Below are 19,246 nucleotides of genomic sequence, written 5' to 3'. Positions count from 1 at the left end.
GTACTGGCCAGTCATATGTTGAGAGTAAATACATCAAAACTTCTCAAACATTAACATGCATGGGAGATCCAGCTAAAATGCAGATTCCGAATCTGTAAGTCTGGAGTGATGTAAGATTCTGCATTTCTGGAAAGCTTCCCATGATGCCAATACTGTTGGTTACTGGACTTCATTTTGAGACACAGGGAATTCCATTTCCATCACTCTTTAAGATAATAAAGGCCTCCTACATGGTTACTGGTCAAGAACAGTGGTCTCCCTCCATAAACTTTTGGGCTCATTCTTACTTACTCAAATGCATTTTGGATGGTTTCCTGCATCCCAAAGAACATATTAAATTTCAAAATCTCCATACATCTTAAACAGGAACAAAAGAGTAAGAACTCAACTCCACCATTGCCATTGTGTTCTACTCTCTCTTCGAGAACCATGCAGCATCATGGTTTATGAACTTCCTTGTTTTTTTCCCTGACAACCAGAAAAAGCAAGACTAACAAAAACAAAAACAAACAAAAAGCAAGGAAAAAAAAAACTAACCAAAAACAAACCAAAAAACCGAGAAACAAAAAGCCCACCACTCACGGACATCTACAACAAAACTAAGCAACAGGGAATCTCCTAAACCCCCATCAAATGGATGGTTGTAGCAAAACTACTTGACCATAGTAATAGCATCATCACAGCAGTTCTGTGAGAGGTGTAGAAAGCACACAGAATTACTAGCAAACCCGACTCAACATCCAAAAATCAGTTAATGTAATATACCAAACTAACAGCATAAAGGGCAAAAGCCACATGATTATCATAATAGATGCAGATAAAGCATCTGACAAAAATAAAATACTTTTCATGATAATAATGCTGAAGAAATTAAAAATGCAAGAGAATTTCCTCAAGATAAAGGGCATCTACAAAAATTCACAATGAGCATCAAAATTAATCTTAAATGACTGAACATTTTTTTGTTCCTATAATAAGAAGACAAAGATGTCTGCTTTTGCCATCTCTCTTTAATATGATATTTGACATTCTTGCCACAGCAATTAAACAAGAAAAATAAATAAAAGGCATGCAGATTGAAAAGGAAAAAGTAAAAAAGTCTGTTTGCAAATGACATGCTCTTGTATACATGAAATCCTAGAAAATCTACAAAAAACAAAAACAAAAACTACTAGAACTAACAAAAGGCTTGATGAGACTGCAGAATACAACGTCCATCAACAAAAATCAACTGTATTTCTACAACCTAACAATGAACAATCCAAACATGAAATTAGAAAATAATCTATAATAGCAGTAAAATGAATAAAATGCTTAGCAGTATACTTGAAAAAGAAGGTATACATATTTTACACTGTAAATGACAAAACGCTGTTGGAAGAAATTAAAGAACTAAATAAATGGACTGGAAGACAATACTGTTGTGATGACAATACTCCTCAAAATGCCCCACAATTCACTGCAACCTCTATTAGAATGTTGGTGACCTTTTCTGCAAAACATTGACAAGCTGATTCTAAAATTCATAGAGAAATGCAAGGGATCCAGGATGGTCAAAACAATCTTGAAAAAGGAAAAAGTTGGAGAGTTCATACTTTTGGATTTCAAAACTTACTATGTATGTATACTATGAAGAAGCCCATATGACACAGATAACGTCTGTTCTACTGGGCCTAAGCGGGTACTTTTAATACCATTCTTAGTTAAAAGAAAAGTCAAAACTGCAAACTATGAAACACCCACATATTTTGACCTTGGCTATTAGATTTCTAATATTATTTCTTACAGAAATACCTTCCTATATATTAGATGACATTTGTACAGGGTTACCATCAGCAGCATTTTTTGAAGATAGGAGAGGAAACAAATATAACACTGTATGTTAACTATACTGAAATTAAAATTAAAAAGTTAATACAAAAAAAAGAGGAAACAATCTAAATGTCCATTAGAATGTTATAGGTTAAATTATAATACAGGTCCACATCCCTTACCCTTGAATCCAGATATGATTTAAAATCCAGTTTTCTAATATTGCAAATGTCATATATTAAATGTACTATACATTATGTAACACTTTCAACAGAGTTTAAGGCAGCTCCCACTAAAAAACAATAATAAAGTTTTTACAGCAAAACATACGCATAGTCACACTAAAAGAATAAAGATTTATTTAAAATAGCCTCATGTCATTTCAGGTCAGGGTCTATTGCTAAATTAGTTCATGTTCAGTTCTTAGATTTTAAAGACACAAGAGGCCACATTAAAACTGTGTATAAGCTAAAAATGGGCAAAAGTGATAGAGGATTTTGGTTGCTTAAAGTAAAGGTTTTGCTCTCAAATGAGTTGCCAAAACAGTATCTGGTTCATCGAGCTTTTTGAACTTTTAAATTATAGCTTGGGGATTATGGACCTGAGCCTTTATTATCGTTATTCACTCTTCCTTGTCTTTATAATTAGTTGTTTAAACTTTTGCCTCCAGCCAGCTTAAATACTACTAAAAACAGGTCCAGATTTATTCCCCTCTGAATCCTGGAAACATTCTTCACATAGAGGACATAATATTTTTTCTGCATTGACTAGCATGACTTATATGGAAAATTATTTGTTAAAATTTGGTTCCTTCAAGCAAATCAGTGATGGGGGGGTGTGGTTATATGAGCGTTACGCTCGGTGGGCCGTCTATCAGTTACTATCACAGACACAAACTACAGACCTCAGGGAAGGTAACAGTTCTGAAACCTCTAATTTCTATCAATTAGTAAAAGATACCTTGTAAATAGGGATGCCAAGAAAATAAAACATATATAATTTTCATTTGAAGTAATTCTTACAAGCTCATTTCACTCTGCTTTCTTAAAAAAAATTAAAATTAAAGAGCAAATGTTTACAGTTAAAGCCAGGAAATTTGCCTATTATTCAACTCCTGCTCGTATGTAAAAGATAAACCTTTCAATTCTTTCCTGAGAAGGCGAAATCAAAATCTAAAAAAAAAAAAAAAAACAAGCTAAGTGAATTCATTGATTTCTTGTTTTAGGTTACTACACTATATAGTTAAACCATACTATAAACATATCCTCGTTAAAAATCATTTCAGCCATGGTGTAGTTAATGTAATTCAGAAAGTGAATCAGAAAGTCTGATCTATCAAAATAAAATCATGAATTCTGTTACAATTTTGTATATACTCAGTAAGCCACCTGTCATGTTTTAATAACTAAAGGATTAAAACTTCAGCGTTTACAATATTTTTGAACTTTATGCAATGTATTTGCTTGGAATGAAAACTCTTGAGTGTTATATTTGGGCAAAACCCTTTGGCATGTAAATTTGAAACAAAATGTTTACGTGGATGTCATTATTCCTACCTTCTAAGCATTTAGACATTTTCTCCAGTCGGACTGGCATGTGAAAGTAAAAAAAAAAATTAGACATACAAATATTAATGCATGCACTACAGATCAGTTGCTGGATTAAAAACAAGGTAAGACAGTCCAACCTGAGGTTAAATCAGAAGTTCTGCCACTCTTTTTGTCTTCTACAATTTCATAAAACGGGCCTATGACATGTAGCAACTCTTCAACTTTCTCAGTCATTGGCATAGTTTCAAGAATCTGTAATCAAAAGAAATCTTGTGAAATCATAAACTACTAATCTGATCTACACTAGTACCACATAATATAATATTTACAAATTACTTAATAATATTTTTGAGATTTGATATTCATTTATAGATTCTCCAAAGTATCTGTATTAATTACATACTTAAAGTGTATATTCTCCTAGAAAAGTATCACATATAGTAAAGATTTAAAAGTGTCGGGCGCCTGGGTGGCTCAGTGGGTTAAGCTGCTGCCTTCAGCTCAGGTCATGATCTCAGGGTCCTGGGATCGAGTCCCGCATCGGGCTCTCTGCTCAGCAGGGAGCCTGCTTCCCTCTCTCTCTCTCTCTCTGCCTGCCTCTCCGTCTACTTGTGATCTCTCTCTGTCAAATAAATAAATAAAATCTTTAAAAAAAAAATTTTAAAAATAAATAAATAAATAAATAAATAAAAGTGTCTTGGGGCACGTAGGTGGCTCAGGTCATGATCCTAGAGTCCTGGGATCGAGTCCCTCATCGGGCTCCCTGCTTGGCGGGAAGCCTGTTTCTCCCTCTCCCACTCCCCTGCTTCTGTTCCCCCTCTCTCTGTCAAATAAATAAATAAAATCTTTTTTTAAGAAAAGTGTCTTAATTTTGAAGTCTCTTTTACATAAGCTCCTTTTGAAATTTTACCCAATAACCTATAAATTGTGCATTAAAAACTGAGGGCACTAATGTTAAATACAATAGAAAATTCTGGGGTTAGAGTAATATTATTCTGTCTATTCTTTAAGGTAGTCATCGCTTTCAGACACCTTCACACCTATGGGCCAATTTAGAATCACCAAATTTAAAGAGCAAGGTAAATTAACTGAAAAGGCATACTAAATAAGTAGCCATCAACTGGTAAGAGACAAAAGGAGATATTTCCATATAGAACATACTCTGCGGATATTTAAGGTTAGCTTTGTGTGTGCCGATAGGGAAAACATCTGAATTTTTTTTTACAGGCAAAAAGGTAGTTAACGAACAGTAACAGTATGATGCCATTACTGGTTTTTTTCTCTTTTTTAAATGAGAAGATATAGATATAAATACATACATGTGTTTCCTCAATCTGCAAAATAGAACTAAAAGTAATTATCACTTAATTAAATTAAAATGGAGGGAATAGGAAATAGGGAATAGGAAAGATTCACTTTTCATTTTATACTTTTTTGATGTTTGGATTTTTTTCATTTACATATATTACTTCTATCACTATGGTGAACACATTTATCACTTTAAGCAATCAAATAATAATTTACAATGAGCTCTAAAATTGTAATCACTAACAATTTTAGTGATTTTTCAGCTTCTACACAGTTTAAAGTGGCCGCTTACATCTTTAAAATTAAGAACCTCAGACTCAGTCACTCTCTCTGCTTTATTGTTTGCTTACTGCCTATCTTTTGCAACACTATGTAAGCTCAGTGGAACAAGGCCTTCATCTGTTTTTGACCACTTCTGTTATTTCCAGCGTCTAATACATACAAGGAATTTAATAAACAAGGCGGGAGTGTGTTGAGAGATCATACAGAATGAACTATGCTAAAAATAACTGGTGTTAAAAGAAATGAAATCTTGCCATTTGCGACGACGTGGATGGAACTAGAGGGTATCATGCTTAGCGAAATAAGTCAATCGGAGAAAGACAACTATCATATGATCTCCCTGATATGAGGGAGAGGAGATGCAACATGGGGGGTTAAGGGGGTAAGAGAAGAGTAAATGAAACAAGATGGGATTGGGAGGGAGACAAACCATAAGTGACTCTTAATCTCACAAAACAAACTGAGGGTTGATGCGGGGAGGGGGGTTGGGGGGTGGGGTTATGGACACTGGGGAGGGTATGTGCTATGATGAGTGCTGTGAAGTGTGTAAACCTGGCGATTCACAGACCTGTACCCCTGGGGATAAAAATATATTATATGTTTATAAAAAATAAAATTTAATTAAAAAAAAATAACTGGTGTTAGTGATTACAATTTTAGAGCTCATTGTAAATTATCTACTTGCTGCTCCTTTCAATGGATAGTAGGGCAAAAAATTGCTTTAACCACAAAATGTCTTTTTTAGAAGGAAGTACTTGTTATTGCAAGGCTGGGGTCATTAGGGAGGGCATTTTTAAGATTTTATTTATTTATCTGATAGAGAGAGAGATCACAAATAGGCAGAGTGGCAGGCAGAGAGAGAGGAGGAAGCAGGCTTCCTGCTGAGCAGAGAGCCCGACACTGGGCTTGAATCCAGGATCCTGGGATCATGACCTGAGCCGAAGGCAGTGGCTTAACCCACTGAGCCACCCAGGTGCCCCAGGGAGGGCATTTTTATAGCTTATTATATAAACATGATCTGTAATACGTATGGATTACAACAATAATTCTAAGAATTAGAGTCAACACAAAAATTGAAACGATTAGGCAATGTTTATTTATTTCTTTAGTTGTTTTTCTATTTATTTATTTATTTATTTTTGGTGATGTTTACTTTGATGTGACCAAAGTCACAGTTACTACATGGCAGAGATACAATTCAAACACAAGTCAGCACCCTTTACCCTATTCTGTACTGAGATAGCGTACATATGTAAAGACTTAATAGAATCTAGTTAGCCAACCATACATTCCATCTTGACTGACCCCAACTAACACCTCCTTTGATTCCTCTTTCAAACCAGATCTCTTTTAGTTATCTCTCAATGTCAAGGTGACTCCAAAAAGTCTCTCTGTCAAATTTGTCCTTAAGTAGGGCTATTCAAATCTGTTTCGGTTTCTCATATCCCATAGGTAATGGACTGAATTATGGATTCCAAAAAGCAGAACTAACTAGCTAAATAAATAAATGTAGTGTGTGCCAGTGCTAAGCAAATCTAAGCAGAGTAATTTTTCTTTCGATAAGCTAGAATTTCAGTAGTCAATACAGTTGGGACACATATGGTCACAGCAAGATACACCCAGAATTTAGGAGATTACTCTCTGAAGAAGAAACTTTAAAAATACAAAACCCAAGAAGAATGATCTGCAAAATTCTTTCCTTCACTCCAATGCTGAAATCAAAGAGATGGTATGCGGGTGGTCGCACGTGCGCACACACACACACGAGATCATCAGCAGAGACAGAGACACAGAAAGACAAGCAGAGCCAGGTAAATCTCAGTCTAGGTAACTACTCCTTAAATCCAAAGATTTTATTTACAGTGTAAGTGAACTAAATCAAGTCAACTGGACTGTAACCTATCCAAATGAAGACTGGTGAGCTACATGGACTCTCAAAGCAGCATCCAAAGTACAATAATTTTTCTAGGTTTCTCCAGCACATTTCCTTGGTAAGAAATATCAATTCTGTATGATGAAAATATCCTGTCAAAGGTACAGATACACAGTATTATAAAGTAAAGATTAAATTACTTGGTTTTGTTTTGTTTTGTTTTGGTCAGATGAACACATTTTTTTTTTTAAGATTTTATTTATTTGTCAGAGAGAGAAGACAGAAGCACGGGGAGCAGCAGGCAGAGGGAGAAGCAGGCTCCTGGCTGAGCAAGAAGCCCAATGTGGGACTCAATTCCAGGACCCTGAGATCATGACCTGAGCCAAAGGCAGATGCTTAACTGACTAAGCCACCCAGGCATCCCAAACACATCTCTTAGTGTCACCCAAATCTCAGTGTTCTATGCTGTTGTATAGACAATCTTACAGTTTCCCAAGTGCCTCTGACATTTTGAGGAGTGTTCTACATCTCAATCCTGAGCCTGCTGTGCACTAGAAGAGTAGAACACCCACTGTAAGCTAAGGAATTAGCGTTCCGAGGAAAAAAAAATTAGCATTCTGGCTTTTCTCTACATCTCCAGAAGACGGTTATCATCAGTCAAGCCTTAAAAAGAGAAAGTCAATGTTCTGGACTTATAGACCTATGGACCAGACCCTCAGCCATGGTAACTTAAAGGTTCCATCTTTTATGAGAGTCTGTTCTAATCCTCCCTCTACTACAGCGATTATCCCATACTCTTAAAAATCCTGAAATAATTAGTCTCAAGTTATACTGGCTTTTTTTTTTTTTTTTTTTAAAACAGGTTGCCCCTAGTGATTCCAATGTGTAGCCAGAGTTGAGTACACTGATCTCTCTTTAAATCTAACAGACGTAATGCATATTAAGTAAGTTCTGGTTAATTCTCCAGGAATCCTCATTAAGAAAGCCTATAAAATCTGGGGACGGCTGGCTGGCTCAGTCAGTAGAACATGGGACACTTAATCTTGGGGTTGTAAGTTCAAGCCCCACATTGGGTGTAGAGATTCTTAAAAATAAAATCTTTAAAACAAAAAAAGAGATAGCCTGTAAAATTTGTACAGAAAATAGAATTTTATATTCCGTTTCGGTTATGAATCAAAATTAACTTTATTTAAAGAACTATGGATTATTTCCCACAAACCACATTAGTTATTCTATTCCCTCAAAGCTAAAATCCTATTAAATTATTCTTGGGGCGCCTAGGTGGCTCAGTGGGTTAAAGCCTCTGCCTTCAGCTCAGGTCATGATCCCAGGGTCCTGGGATTGAGCCCCGCATAAGGCTCTCTGCTCAGCGGGGAACCTGCTTCCTCCTCTCTCTCTGCCTGCTTCTCTGCCTACTTGTGATCTCCATCTGTCAAATAAATAAATAAAATCTTTTAAAAAAAATTATTCTAGGGCACCTGGGTGGCTCAGTGGGTTAAAGCCTCTGCCTTCGGCTCAGGTCATGATCCCAGGGTCCTGGGATCGAGCCCCGCATCGGGCTCTCTGCTCTGCAGGGAGACTGCTTCCTCCTCTCTCTCTCTCTGCCTGCCTCTCTGCCTACTTGTGATCTCTCTCTGTCAAATAAATAAATAAAATCTTTAAAAAAAAATTATTCTAAAAGAATTTTTGATTCCAGCAACTTTTTCAGTGATATTTTACTGGATAGTTTATAAATTACAAAAAGCAATTTTCCAGAGAACATTATCTATTGTAAGATATAAATTGATAATTCCTTAAACATTTGAATGCAAAAGCACAGAATGAGATCTATACTAAAAGAGTCATTCTAAAGGGCAATGGCACAGTGAACTTTATTTACAAATATAATTTAACAAATGGTTCAGTTAGTAAACTACTGTAATTAGAAAAAGTCCCAGGGAGCCTGGGTGGCTCAACCGGTTAAGTATCTGCCTGCCTTCAGCGCAGGTCATGATGCCAGGATCCCAGGATGTAGCCCAGCATCAGGCACCCTGCTCAGCGAGGAGCCTGCTTCTCCCTCTCCCTCTGCCTCTCTCTCTCTCAAATAAGTAAATAAAATCTTTTAAAAAAATCTCCCAAATTCAGTAATCAAATCTTTGGGACAATATACTACCAAACACCATTATTTAATATATAGATATATTTTTAAGTAATATCCAACTTGGGGCTCAAACTCACAACCGTGAGATCAAGAGTTGTACACTCTACCAACCGAGCCAGTCTGGTACCTCCCACCTGCTGCCACATCATTACTTAAAAGCATATAATTTTATCTGCTGATATCCAGAAGGCAAATCTCTGAAAATATTTTCAAAAACTAATCAAATTTTCAATCCTAGGGCGCCTGGGTGGCTCAGTGGGTTAAGCCACTGCCTTTGGCTCAGGTCATGATCCCAAGGTCATGGGATCGAGTCCCGCATCGGGCTCTCTGCTCAGCAGGGAGCCTGCTTCCCTCTCTCTCTCTCTCTGCCTGCCTCTGTCTACTGTGATCTCTCTCTGTCAAATAAATAAATAAAATCTTTAAGAAAAAAAATTTTTCAATCCTAACAGTCTTAGATTTATCTCTAAAAGGTTCCTATAAATTTTATTATATTCACGAGATGAAAAATGAAATTTTAAAAGGCTGAATGGAAATAGTTTAGTCTTTCAGAGAGGTAGTTATAGAATCTACAGGTACAGTGGAAGTATCTTTTTTTTTTTTTTTAAGGATTTTATTTATTTATTTGACAGAGAGAGATCACAAGTAGGCAGAGAGGCAGGCAGAGAGAGAGAGGAGGAAGCAGGCTCCCTGGTGAGCAGAGAGCCCGATGTGGGGCTTGATCCCAGGACCCTGGGATCATGACCTGAGCCGAAGTCAGAGGCTTTAACCCGCTGAGCCACCCAGGCACCCCCAGTAGAAGTATCTTAAGACAACTAAAAGGCAGCAGGTTAGTTTAAATCCATCTCCCTCCCACTTTAAACTGTGGCTACATCATTAATTAATCAATAGGGACAATGGGTAAATTTCACCTAATGGGTCAATTCAACTTTACATGATAGAAGTGTGTCCTAAAAATTAGAATGATATTTAAAAGAAAGAAAAGGAATAGTTACCAAACCAAAAAGGCTTTAGATTTTCTCTGCTTTTGAAAGGCTCCTTTGTTGTTGTGCTACTGATATAGTTAAAAGCCAAAAGGACTAAATTCTGCCTTATGTCATAGATAAACCAGGCCCACTAAATAAAAACTGCGAAAATTTAACAAAGGGCACAACTTTGAACAGTATAGGAGATACCAAAATAAAACAAAATAAATGAATCTCAACTGACCAAACAGAAATTACTTCTAGAAATGAACACTGTGAAACAATCTGGCAAAAGAACTATTCATTTTTACAGATTTTCTTTATTCACAGATAATTTATATAAGATTACCAAACGGACCTAAATCTCACAATTTCTGATCCAGTTCCAAAATAGAAATGGTGCTTTATAAAAAGATACTAAGAGTTCTTTAAAATCCAAGATTTTTTCAGAAATTTGCTCCTCAAAACAATCCCTTGAACGGACTTAAAAGAGCTAGTGAAAGGAATGCCCTCCTTACTAACTACCAGAGAAATTAAAAGCATCCTTATCTTATTCTGCTTCTGAGATCTCTGCATTCACAGAAAAATGCTTGTTACTAAAAAGTCCCGTGATAGGAATATCTCAATTTGTGGGTCAAACTTGATGAGAACACTGATGGCCAGGTTTGTTAACTATTTCTCCTAAATAAAAAGTTCCAAAGCAGAAATGTTCTCAAGACAGCCAAGGTACTTCCCAGATTCCTGAGAAAAGGACTTCAATATTTCAAGAAATTCCTATTTCTACAACTTTCTGAAGAAGTTGACTATGGAGAAAGACAGGGAAAATGAAAAAAAAAAAATCACATCATTACAATGTGATCACAAGGAAAAAACAGTTACCTTAAGATGAACATTTAGGAGACAGATAAAATCCTAATAAGTTCAATAACATAGATTTTATATTCTAACATATTATAATCTCTTTGTTCTTTAAAACAAAGCAGCTAATTTGCTTGATAACAAATTAAATTAGAGCTGCTCTGAATATTTTCATTTTCTTTCTTTTTTTAATCTCATAACCCTGAGATCAAGATCTGAGCTGAGATCAAGAATCAGACACTTAACTGACTAAGCCACCCAGGTGTCCCATGAAATATTTTCATTTTCTGCTGTGAATTATTTCCTTACCTTTTTCATTTCTTCAACATATGCAATCATGGCTTCCTCTTTGGTCATATCACCCAATGAATTCCAAGCATCCCTAGAAATGAGAATTTCCAAGTAACAAAAAGACACGTTTTCCAATTGCCCAGAATACAACATTATGTCAAAATACTACAGGGTCATTAATTTAAAACAGTCTCTCTTCTTAAAGCCTACACAAAGATATTATGCTCTCAAAGGATCACTTTAAATATATCATCTTAAAAGTATTAGAGTAAATAAGCTCTCAAATTAAACAGTATTTAAAACTAGTAATTATATAGCCCATCTATAAAATTTAGACTATAGATTACAGAGACTATATTATACACACTGTAGAGCAAACACTGTAGACTGTTAAAAAATATTTGCTAAGAACTTTTCAAAAACTTTATATTATAGGGGCGCCTGGGTGGCTCAGTGGGTTAAGCCACTGCCTTCGGCTCAGGTCATGATCTCAGGGTCCTGGGATCGAGTCCCGCATCGGGCTCTCTGCTCAGCAGGGAGCTTGCTTCCCTCTCTCTCTCTGCCTGCCTCTCTGTCTACTTGTGATCTCTGTCTGTCAAATAAATAAATAAAATCTTTAAAAAAAAAAAAAACAACTTTATATTATAAAGAACAGTAACAGAAATGAACATTTTAGAACTCTGCATGAAATGAACTATCACAGCCATGTTTTAAATGAACAGAAGTTTTGGTTAAAAGTTTCCATTAATTTTGGGGCACCTGGGTAGCTCAGTGGGTTAAAGCCTCTGCCTTCAGCTCAGGTCATGATCCCCAGGGTCCTGGGATTGAGCCCCGCATCGGGATCTCTGCTCAGCAAGGAGCCTGCTTCCCCTTTCTCTCTCTGCCTGCCTCTCTGCCTACTTGTGATCTCTCTCTCTCTCTCTCTCTCTCTGTCAAATAAATAAAATCTTAAAAAAAAAAAAAAGTTTCCATTAATTTAAATAAGAGTCTAGCTGACACACTGAAAAAATAAAAGTGGTTTCCTACTCTAAAAAAACAAAAATGTGAGGCATAGGACATTTTTAACCTCATGGATAATGAGAATAGTCCTTTGAAATTTTTGCCTAAAATGAAAACCTTTCTTTTTACATATTTTTTCCAGAAGCAGTTTAAATCCACCAATGGTCATTTCTAAGGAAAAATCATAAAGTAAATCAATTTTCTTACAACAGATTAAATAACATACTGCTATTACATTTAACCTATTATCTATGACTATTCATAAAGAACTTAGAGGAAAGTACAGTACTAAGAAATCCTCGAAGGAGTTTAAGGACTTCCAATTCAGTGTAAAGAAATTTAGCCTCTGGGTGCCTGTGTGGCTCAATTGGTTGGGCATCTGCCTTCACCTCAGGTCATGATCACAGAGATCTGGGATTGAGCTCCACATCAGACTCCCTCTGCCCCTCACCCTGCTCGTGCTCTCTCTCTCTCAAATAAATAAATGGAATTAGGGACGCCTGGGTGGCTCAGTTGGTTAAGCGGCTGCCTTCGGCTCAGGTCATGATCCCAGTGTCCTGGGATCGAGTCCCACATCGGGCTCCTTGCTCATCAGGGAGCCTGCTTCTCCCTCTGCCTCTGCCTGCCATTCTGTCTGCCTGTGCTTGCTCTCTCTCCCTCTCTCTCTCTCTGACAAATAAATAAATAAAATCTTAAAAAAAAAAAATAAATGTAATTAAAAAAAACAACAACACAAAAAACAGAGAAATTGAGCCATCAAAATGTGTGGCTTTTCAGATATGCTTAACCAATTAGCATACTCTGTTCATAACGTACCGTCTATGTTACAGAGGTATCTCTGGCTATTTTATGATTTTAAGTATATTAAAAATCAAATTTCTGGGGCACCTGGGTGGCTCAGTGGGTTAAGGCCTCTGCCTTCAGCTCGGGTCATGATCCCAGGGTCCTGGGATTGAGTCCCCACATCAGGCTCTCTGCTCAGCAGGGAACCCGCTTCCTCCTCTCTGCCTGCCTCTCTGCCTACTTGTGATCGCTGTCTGTCAAATAAATAAATAAAATCTTAAAAAAAAAAAATCAAATTTCTATTCAAGTACAGCGTGACAGGAAGGACAGCCTAGATAAAAAGTTAGCATAGCAGTCCCTTAGTCATGTGCCTAGTTACTTATCATCTAAATGCTCAAAGCAAACAGTGTCACTTGGCAAGTAAAGTCACTATTTTTCCTAGTAGGTATGAGAGGCAAAAGAATTTGTTTAATTGACTTTGGGAGTTTCTCTTCTTACAATAAATGAAAAAAAACTCTATCAGGAAAGACTAACTGAAAATGATTTTTTTTATCTTTGATATACTTTTTGGTTTTATTGTTTTCCTCTCTTCCCCAAGACTTTTCTATTTGCATGAAATTGTATTAAAAGCACATGGAGGATAAAAACTGGATCTAGCATGTTAGAACACTTCTGCTCAGAATAATACATAACCACATAATTAAGTCATCTGATAATTATGTCACTAAAGTAAAATTCCTTTCATAGTTCTCTATATGAAATTACCATTTGTATCTTCCAATAGGATCCCAGAATCCAGGCCTTGAAAGTTTACAGGGTCCTTCGGTTGCCTGCTTATAGAAGCTATAGAATTTGAGCATCATTTCATTTGTTGGCTGAAATGAACCTATTGGAAACATATTAAATACATCACCTGGAGAATACAATCAATAATATAAGGTTACAAATCAGCTTAACTATACTAATAGTGATTTTTAAATATTTCATTAATAGTTCAGATAATCATTTATTTCTGTCACATAGAAACAAACATTATGGCTCTGTTAGTTGCTATACTCCTTTGATTGATTGATTGATAGATTTTTTTTAAAGATTTTATTTATTTATTTTACAGAGACACAGTGAGAAAGGGAACATAAGCAGAGGAAGTCGGAGAGGGAGAAGCAGGCTCCCCACTGAGCAGGGAGCCCAATGCAGGGCTCAATCCTAGGACCCTGGGATCACGACCTGAGCCGAAAGGCAGATGCCCAACGACTGAGCCACCCAGGTGCCCCAACTGTACTCCTTTGATTAAAAAAAAAAAAAACTCTGAGGGGCACCTGGATGGCTCAGTTGGTTGGGTGACTGCCTTCAGCCCAGGTCATGATTCCGGAGTCCTGGGATGGAGTCCCATATTGGGCTCCCTGCCCAGTGGGAAGTCTGCTTCTCCCTCTGACCCTCTCCCCTCTCATGCTCTCTCTCATTCACTCTCTCTCTGAAATAAACAAATAAAATCTTAAAAACAAAAAAAACTCTGAGGTTTTTACACTTTAATAACAATGCCCAACATAGCTCAATAAATAAAAGAATAAATGAATAAATATGCTGTAGGTATAACTAAAATAACTGGCAAATGTCATTTAAAAAAGCAATATATGAAAATACAGAATAATTGCATTATGCAACTATAATAAGGTATTTTTTAATGCGGTATTTTTATTCAAATAATAAGGTATTTTTTTTTTTAAAGATTTTTTTATTTATTCATTTGACAGATAGAGATCACAAGTAGGTAGAGAGACAGGCAGAGAGAGAGGAGGAAGCAGGCTCCCCGCTGAGCAGAGAGCCCGATGCGGGGCTCGATCCCAGGACCCCGGGATCATGACCCGAGCCGAAGGCAGAGGCTTTAACCCACTGAGCCACCCAGGTGCCCCATCAAATAATAAGGTATTTTTTAATAAGGTATTTTTATTCAAAGACTGTGACAAACCAAACTGAATGAAACAAATGAAAAAGTTAAATGTACACTCTGTTTTATGAAAACTTCAATCTTAAGAAATTCAACTCTTGGGGCGCCTGGGTGGCTCAGTGGGTTAAAGCCTCTGCCTTTGGCTCAGGTCATGATCCCAGGGTCCTGGGATCGAGCCCCGCATCGGGCTTTCTGCTTGGCCGGGAGCCTGCTTCCCTTCCTCTCTCTCTGCCTGTCTCTCTGCCTACTTGTGATCTCTGTCTGACAAATAAATAAATAAAATTAAAAAAAAAAAAAGAAAGAAAGAAATTCAACTCTTCGGGGCACCTGGGTAGCTCAGTCAGTTGAGCCTTTGGCTCGGACTGTGATCCCAGTGTTCTGGGATGGAGCCCTGGGTCAGGCTCCCTGCTCAGCAGGGATTCTGCTTCTCCCCCTTCTGCCCATTTGTTCTCCTTCTCACAATCTCTGTCTCTTTCAAATAAATAAATAAAATATTAAAAAAAGAAATTCAACTCCTCTTGGCCAAATTTCAATTTCTTGATGAATAAAGAAGTTTTGCTAAAGTCAACCAGTGTGTGCTGTGGTAGAAAAAGAATCCAAGAAAAAGAGATTTCTCAGGACTCCTGGGTGGCTCAGTCAGTTGAGCACCTGGCTTTGGCTCTGGTCATGATCGCAAGGTCCTGAGATCCAGTCCCACATCAGACTACCTGTTCGGTGGGGAGTCTGCTTCTCCCTCTCTGTCTGCCCCTTCCTCCTGCACATCCTCTCTCTCTCTCTCTCAAATAAATAAATAAATAAATAAAATCTTTAAAAAATTTTTTTCAAATTGTATGCATGAGTACTATAAGTTGCAATACTTAAGAACAGGGAAAACTGGAATGCAAATGTTTTATAATAAATAATTACCTAAATAATTATGATACATATATACAACAGGATAGTTTATAACTACAGCCCTTAAAAATTATATGGTATGAAAATATAAACAATGGCTTGAGAAAAGTTTCACAACCTACTATAAAATGAGAAAAAAACAGTAGTTTAAAAATAGCATATCCAGTATAATCCATTTTTGCAAAATAAGTATGTACCTAAAAAGCAAATAGAAGGAAATGCATCAAAATGTTGAAGAAGATATCTCTGGAGATAGTAAGCACAGAGATTATTTTTATCTTCTTTTTTGCTTAGTTGTGTTTTAAAATGTTTTATATTCGGTGTGTTTGTATATTACTTTTATACCATAATTAGTATAAAAATAAAACTGTAGGGACGCCTGGGTGGCTCAGTTGGTTGAGCAGCTGCCTTCGGCTCAGGTCATGATCCCGGCGTCCTGGGATCGAGTCCCACATCGGGCTCCTTGCTCATCAGGGAGCCTGCTTCTCCCTCTGCCTCTGCCTGCCATTCTGTCTGCTTGTGCTTGCTCTCTCTCCCTCTCTCTCTCTGACAAATAATTAAATAAAAAATCTTAAAAAAAAAAAAAAATAAAAAAATAAAAAAATAAAATAAAAAATAAAACTGTAAAAAGATATTTTAAAAACTTCACAGATTGCATAATAAACAGATAATGTGTAGGAATAAAAAATGAGTAGTTTATAAACGTTGTGAAAATTACAACATAGAGAAGCTGAAAGCTGGTGTTTCAGGTTTGGCCAAGAATGAATAATTAAGTCCAAAATCACAGGAACAAAGATCTATATATAATATATGCTCCTTTTGGAGTATCTATTAGATATATTATTTCAATAATATGGTCCTCCTTTATGTAAGAGGTTAAAAAAATGGGGAAATTACAGTTAAAATGATTACATATTTTTTAAGGTCTGAAATAAAGTTTTGAGAAAATTTTTTAAGATGGTTACCTATTTAAATAAAACAAACTAAATTTAAAACACCAAGAGCCTCATCTCATTGTATCTTCAGTAAATCAAAATAGGATTTAAAAGTTTATTTGTTAAGGTGAGTGACATATACATTAGAATAGATTACAGCAAAAACTGCTAATATATTGTATATATTCTGTGAGTAAGACACCAGATAAAGTACAATCTGTCCTCAAGGTGCTCTCACATAATATATGAGAACCCCCTCCTGGGGCTGGATCCCAGGATGCAGGGATCATGACCCAAGCCAAAGGCATAGGCTTAACCAACTAAGGCACTCAGGCGCCCCTGTTCATTCACTCTTAATAACAACCCCTTCATATGTCCTCCCCTTGTTCCACGTTTGAGATTAGGAAAGGAATACTATTTTGTGTATATGTTTTCAAAACCTTTTGAATCTGCAATTAATGAATTTTTATTAAAGTGTTGAATAATCATTACCAAGTCAATTCATGATTAATTAAAATAGAAGACATATTAAATACTGCAATAACGGTGTATTCCGTGAGCATTCAGTGAGTTTTATGCTCTGGCACAGTAATAGTGCTTAAAAGCATCATTTAAAAAAACACAAGTTTACTGTGGAAAATAATTCATATTATGAAGAAGGATAAGAAGTAAAAGATCAAAGTTTCCCCTGCCAAGCCTCTCCACAGAAAAAAAAAATATTTGAATAACGGCTTTAAACTTCCCAACTTTGGTCAAACACATAAAATTACAAGAAGCTCTGTAAACGCTAAACAGGACAAACACATAAAATTACAAGAAGCTCTGTAAACGCTAAACAGGATGAATTTGAAGAAAACCACACACCTGGACACATCACGGTCATATTGCTAAAAGCCAATGATAAAAAGGTTGAGGGTAGCCTGAGAAATGACACATTAAATACAAAGGAACAACTGGAATGACTTTTCCCTTAAGCTGCAAGGAAGGCCCAATGGCCTTCCTTGCAGAATAAGAAATAAGGATTTCTTATTCTTGCAGAATAAGAAAATAAGGATTTCTTATTCTTGCAGAATAAGAAATAAGGATTTCTTATTCTTGCAGAATAATAAGAATAAGAAAGAGAGCACTAGAATAAGAGAATAGCACACACACAAAAAGTCACAAATAGATGTATTTATTAAAAAATAATTTTACAGGGGCGCCTGGGTGGCTCAGTGGGTTAAGCCTCTGCCTTCAGCTCAGGTCATGATCTCAGGGTCGGGATCGAGCCCCGCATCGGGCTCTCTGCTCAGCGGTGAGCCTGCTTCCCCCTCTCTCTGCCTGCCTCTCTGCCTACTTGTGATCTCTCTCTCTCTCTCTCTCTCTGTCAAATAAATAAATAAAATCTTAAAAAAATAATTTTACAAATGAATATAGCACATCGAAAGTTTCTGAAAAGCTTAAACAGTACACTTTATGCGGCACCAAGCATCCCCAACCCAGTTTTGTTTTGCTTTTTTAACCTATCCAAATCCGCAGTCATTAAGTAACAGACTTTTGTTTTCGGCAATAAACACTGCTCAAAATCTGGGTAATATATTAGTCTCGTGCTTGAAAGATCAGCAGGAAATTAACACCCTTTACCTTTCCTCCAATTACATTCCTTTTAAACGCAGCAACCGAGGAGGTTGTATTTAGCAAGACTACAAGCTGAAGATTAAAGGAGGCGAGGTTCGGAAACTGGGGCCTCGGGCCTCTGCAGGAGGCTTCCCCAGTGGGGGACCGGCGCACTTACCATTTTTCGGCAAACTCTGGATCACCTTCACCGCCGCCTGAAACCTGGTTTCGTGCACGGATCTCGTGTCCGCCATCTCCAGCCGCCAACGCCGGCCCCACTCCCGGTCCCAAGGTCTGTCGGCTGGAATCAGGCAGCAGCAGCACCAGCTTTCCCAGGAGCCTGCATGAAACTGGAACATGGAGCGCAGCCGCGGATCAACTTGCCCAAAGGGAGGAGGCCCACGCAGCTGGTCATTGCCCCGTCGCCCTGCCCTATCCAGGCCACACAGAACGAGGTGGTCCAGCTCGTTCCTCCTCCCCGGGGCGTGACCTAGGCCGAGAAGTCGGCCCGCCGACACAGAAAAACAACTCACCGAGAGGAAGAGCATCTCTAGCACAACACGGAGGGGCTCTGGCCACCCGTGGTCGCGGAGCCGCTCTTGCACCCGCAGGACCCTAGCGGAGCAGCCACACTCCCCATCCCGGCGGGGTCCGTCGGTCAGTAGGCGCGCTCCCCACGGCCCCGCCCCAGAGCCACTAAAGGACCCACTAGCTGCCGCCGCCACTGCGGCCGCTCAGCGGACTCCACCCACCCGCCCGCGTCCGAGGCGACGACGCGCGCTGCTGTCGGTTGCCTGGGTAGGGCCAGAGAAGAAGGCGAGGCAGGGAAGCGGATGGATCGGGATCTCGCTTTTTGAACAGGCCGGACCGCCGCGTCGGTGCAGCCGGACGGGGGACAGGGGACGCGGGGCTGGGTCCTGCGACAGGGCCCTGAGGTCCACAGCGCCTGCCCTCTTAGGTTAAGGTTTGAGAAACGTGATGGGACATAAGAAAGGGCTTTAGATCAGGATAGGCT

At 37.9% G+C, this 19,246-nt stretch overlaps 1 protein-coding gene across 4 annotated transcripts in view; it reads right to left on the bottom strand.

The window, feature by feature from the left end:
- Nucleotides 1–18,902, bottom strand: part of LOC111139710 (acyl-CoA binding domain containing 5) — a 45,070-nt gene extending 26,168 nt beyond the window's left edge. Inside the window, exons 1-6 of one of the 4 annotated variants that reach the window (XM_022492057.1) lie at nucleotides 18,765–18,902; nucleotides 18,410–18,581; nucleotides 13,624–13,744; nucleotides 11,095–11,167; nucleotides 3,500–3,614; nucleotides 3,369–3,401 (exon numbers count right to left, since the gene is read on the bottom strand). In XM_022492057.1, the coding sequence (XP_022347765.1) occupies nucleotides 3,369–3,401; nucleotides 3,500–3,614; nucleotides 11,095–11,167; nucleotides 13,624–13,744; nucleotides 18,410–18,581; nucleotides 18,765–18,779 (529 nt within the window). In that variant the 5' untranslated portion in view covers nucleotides 18,780–18,902. Of the gene's footprint in view, nucleotides 1–3,368; nucleotides 3,402–3,499; nucleotides 3,615–11,094; nucleotides 11,168–13,623; nucleotides 13,745–18,409; nucleotides 18,718–18,764 lie in introns of those variants that run through there. The other 3 variants (XM_022492059.1, XM_022492058.1, XM_022492060.1) reach the window with 3 other exon arrangements.
- Nucleotides 18,903–19,246: the final 344 nt, after the last annotated feature.

Source organism: Enhydra lutris, unplaced genomic scaffold, assembly GCF_002288905.1.
Source record: "Enhydra lutris kenyoni isolate GAN:26980312 unplaced genomic scaffold, ASM228890v2 scaffoldscaffold113, whole genome shotgun sequence".
Lineage (NCBI taxonomy): Eukaryota > Metazoa > Chordata > Mammalia > Carnivora > Mustelidae > Enhydra > Enhydra lutris.
Note: the sequence above shows the minus strand (reverse complement) of the source record. Positions and strands in the feature narration are given on the sequence as shown.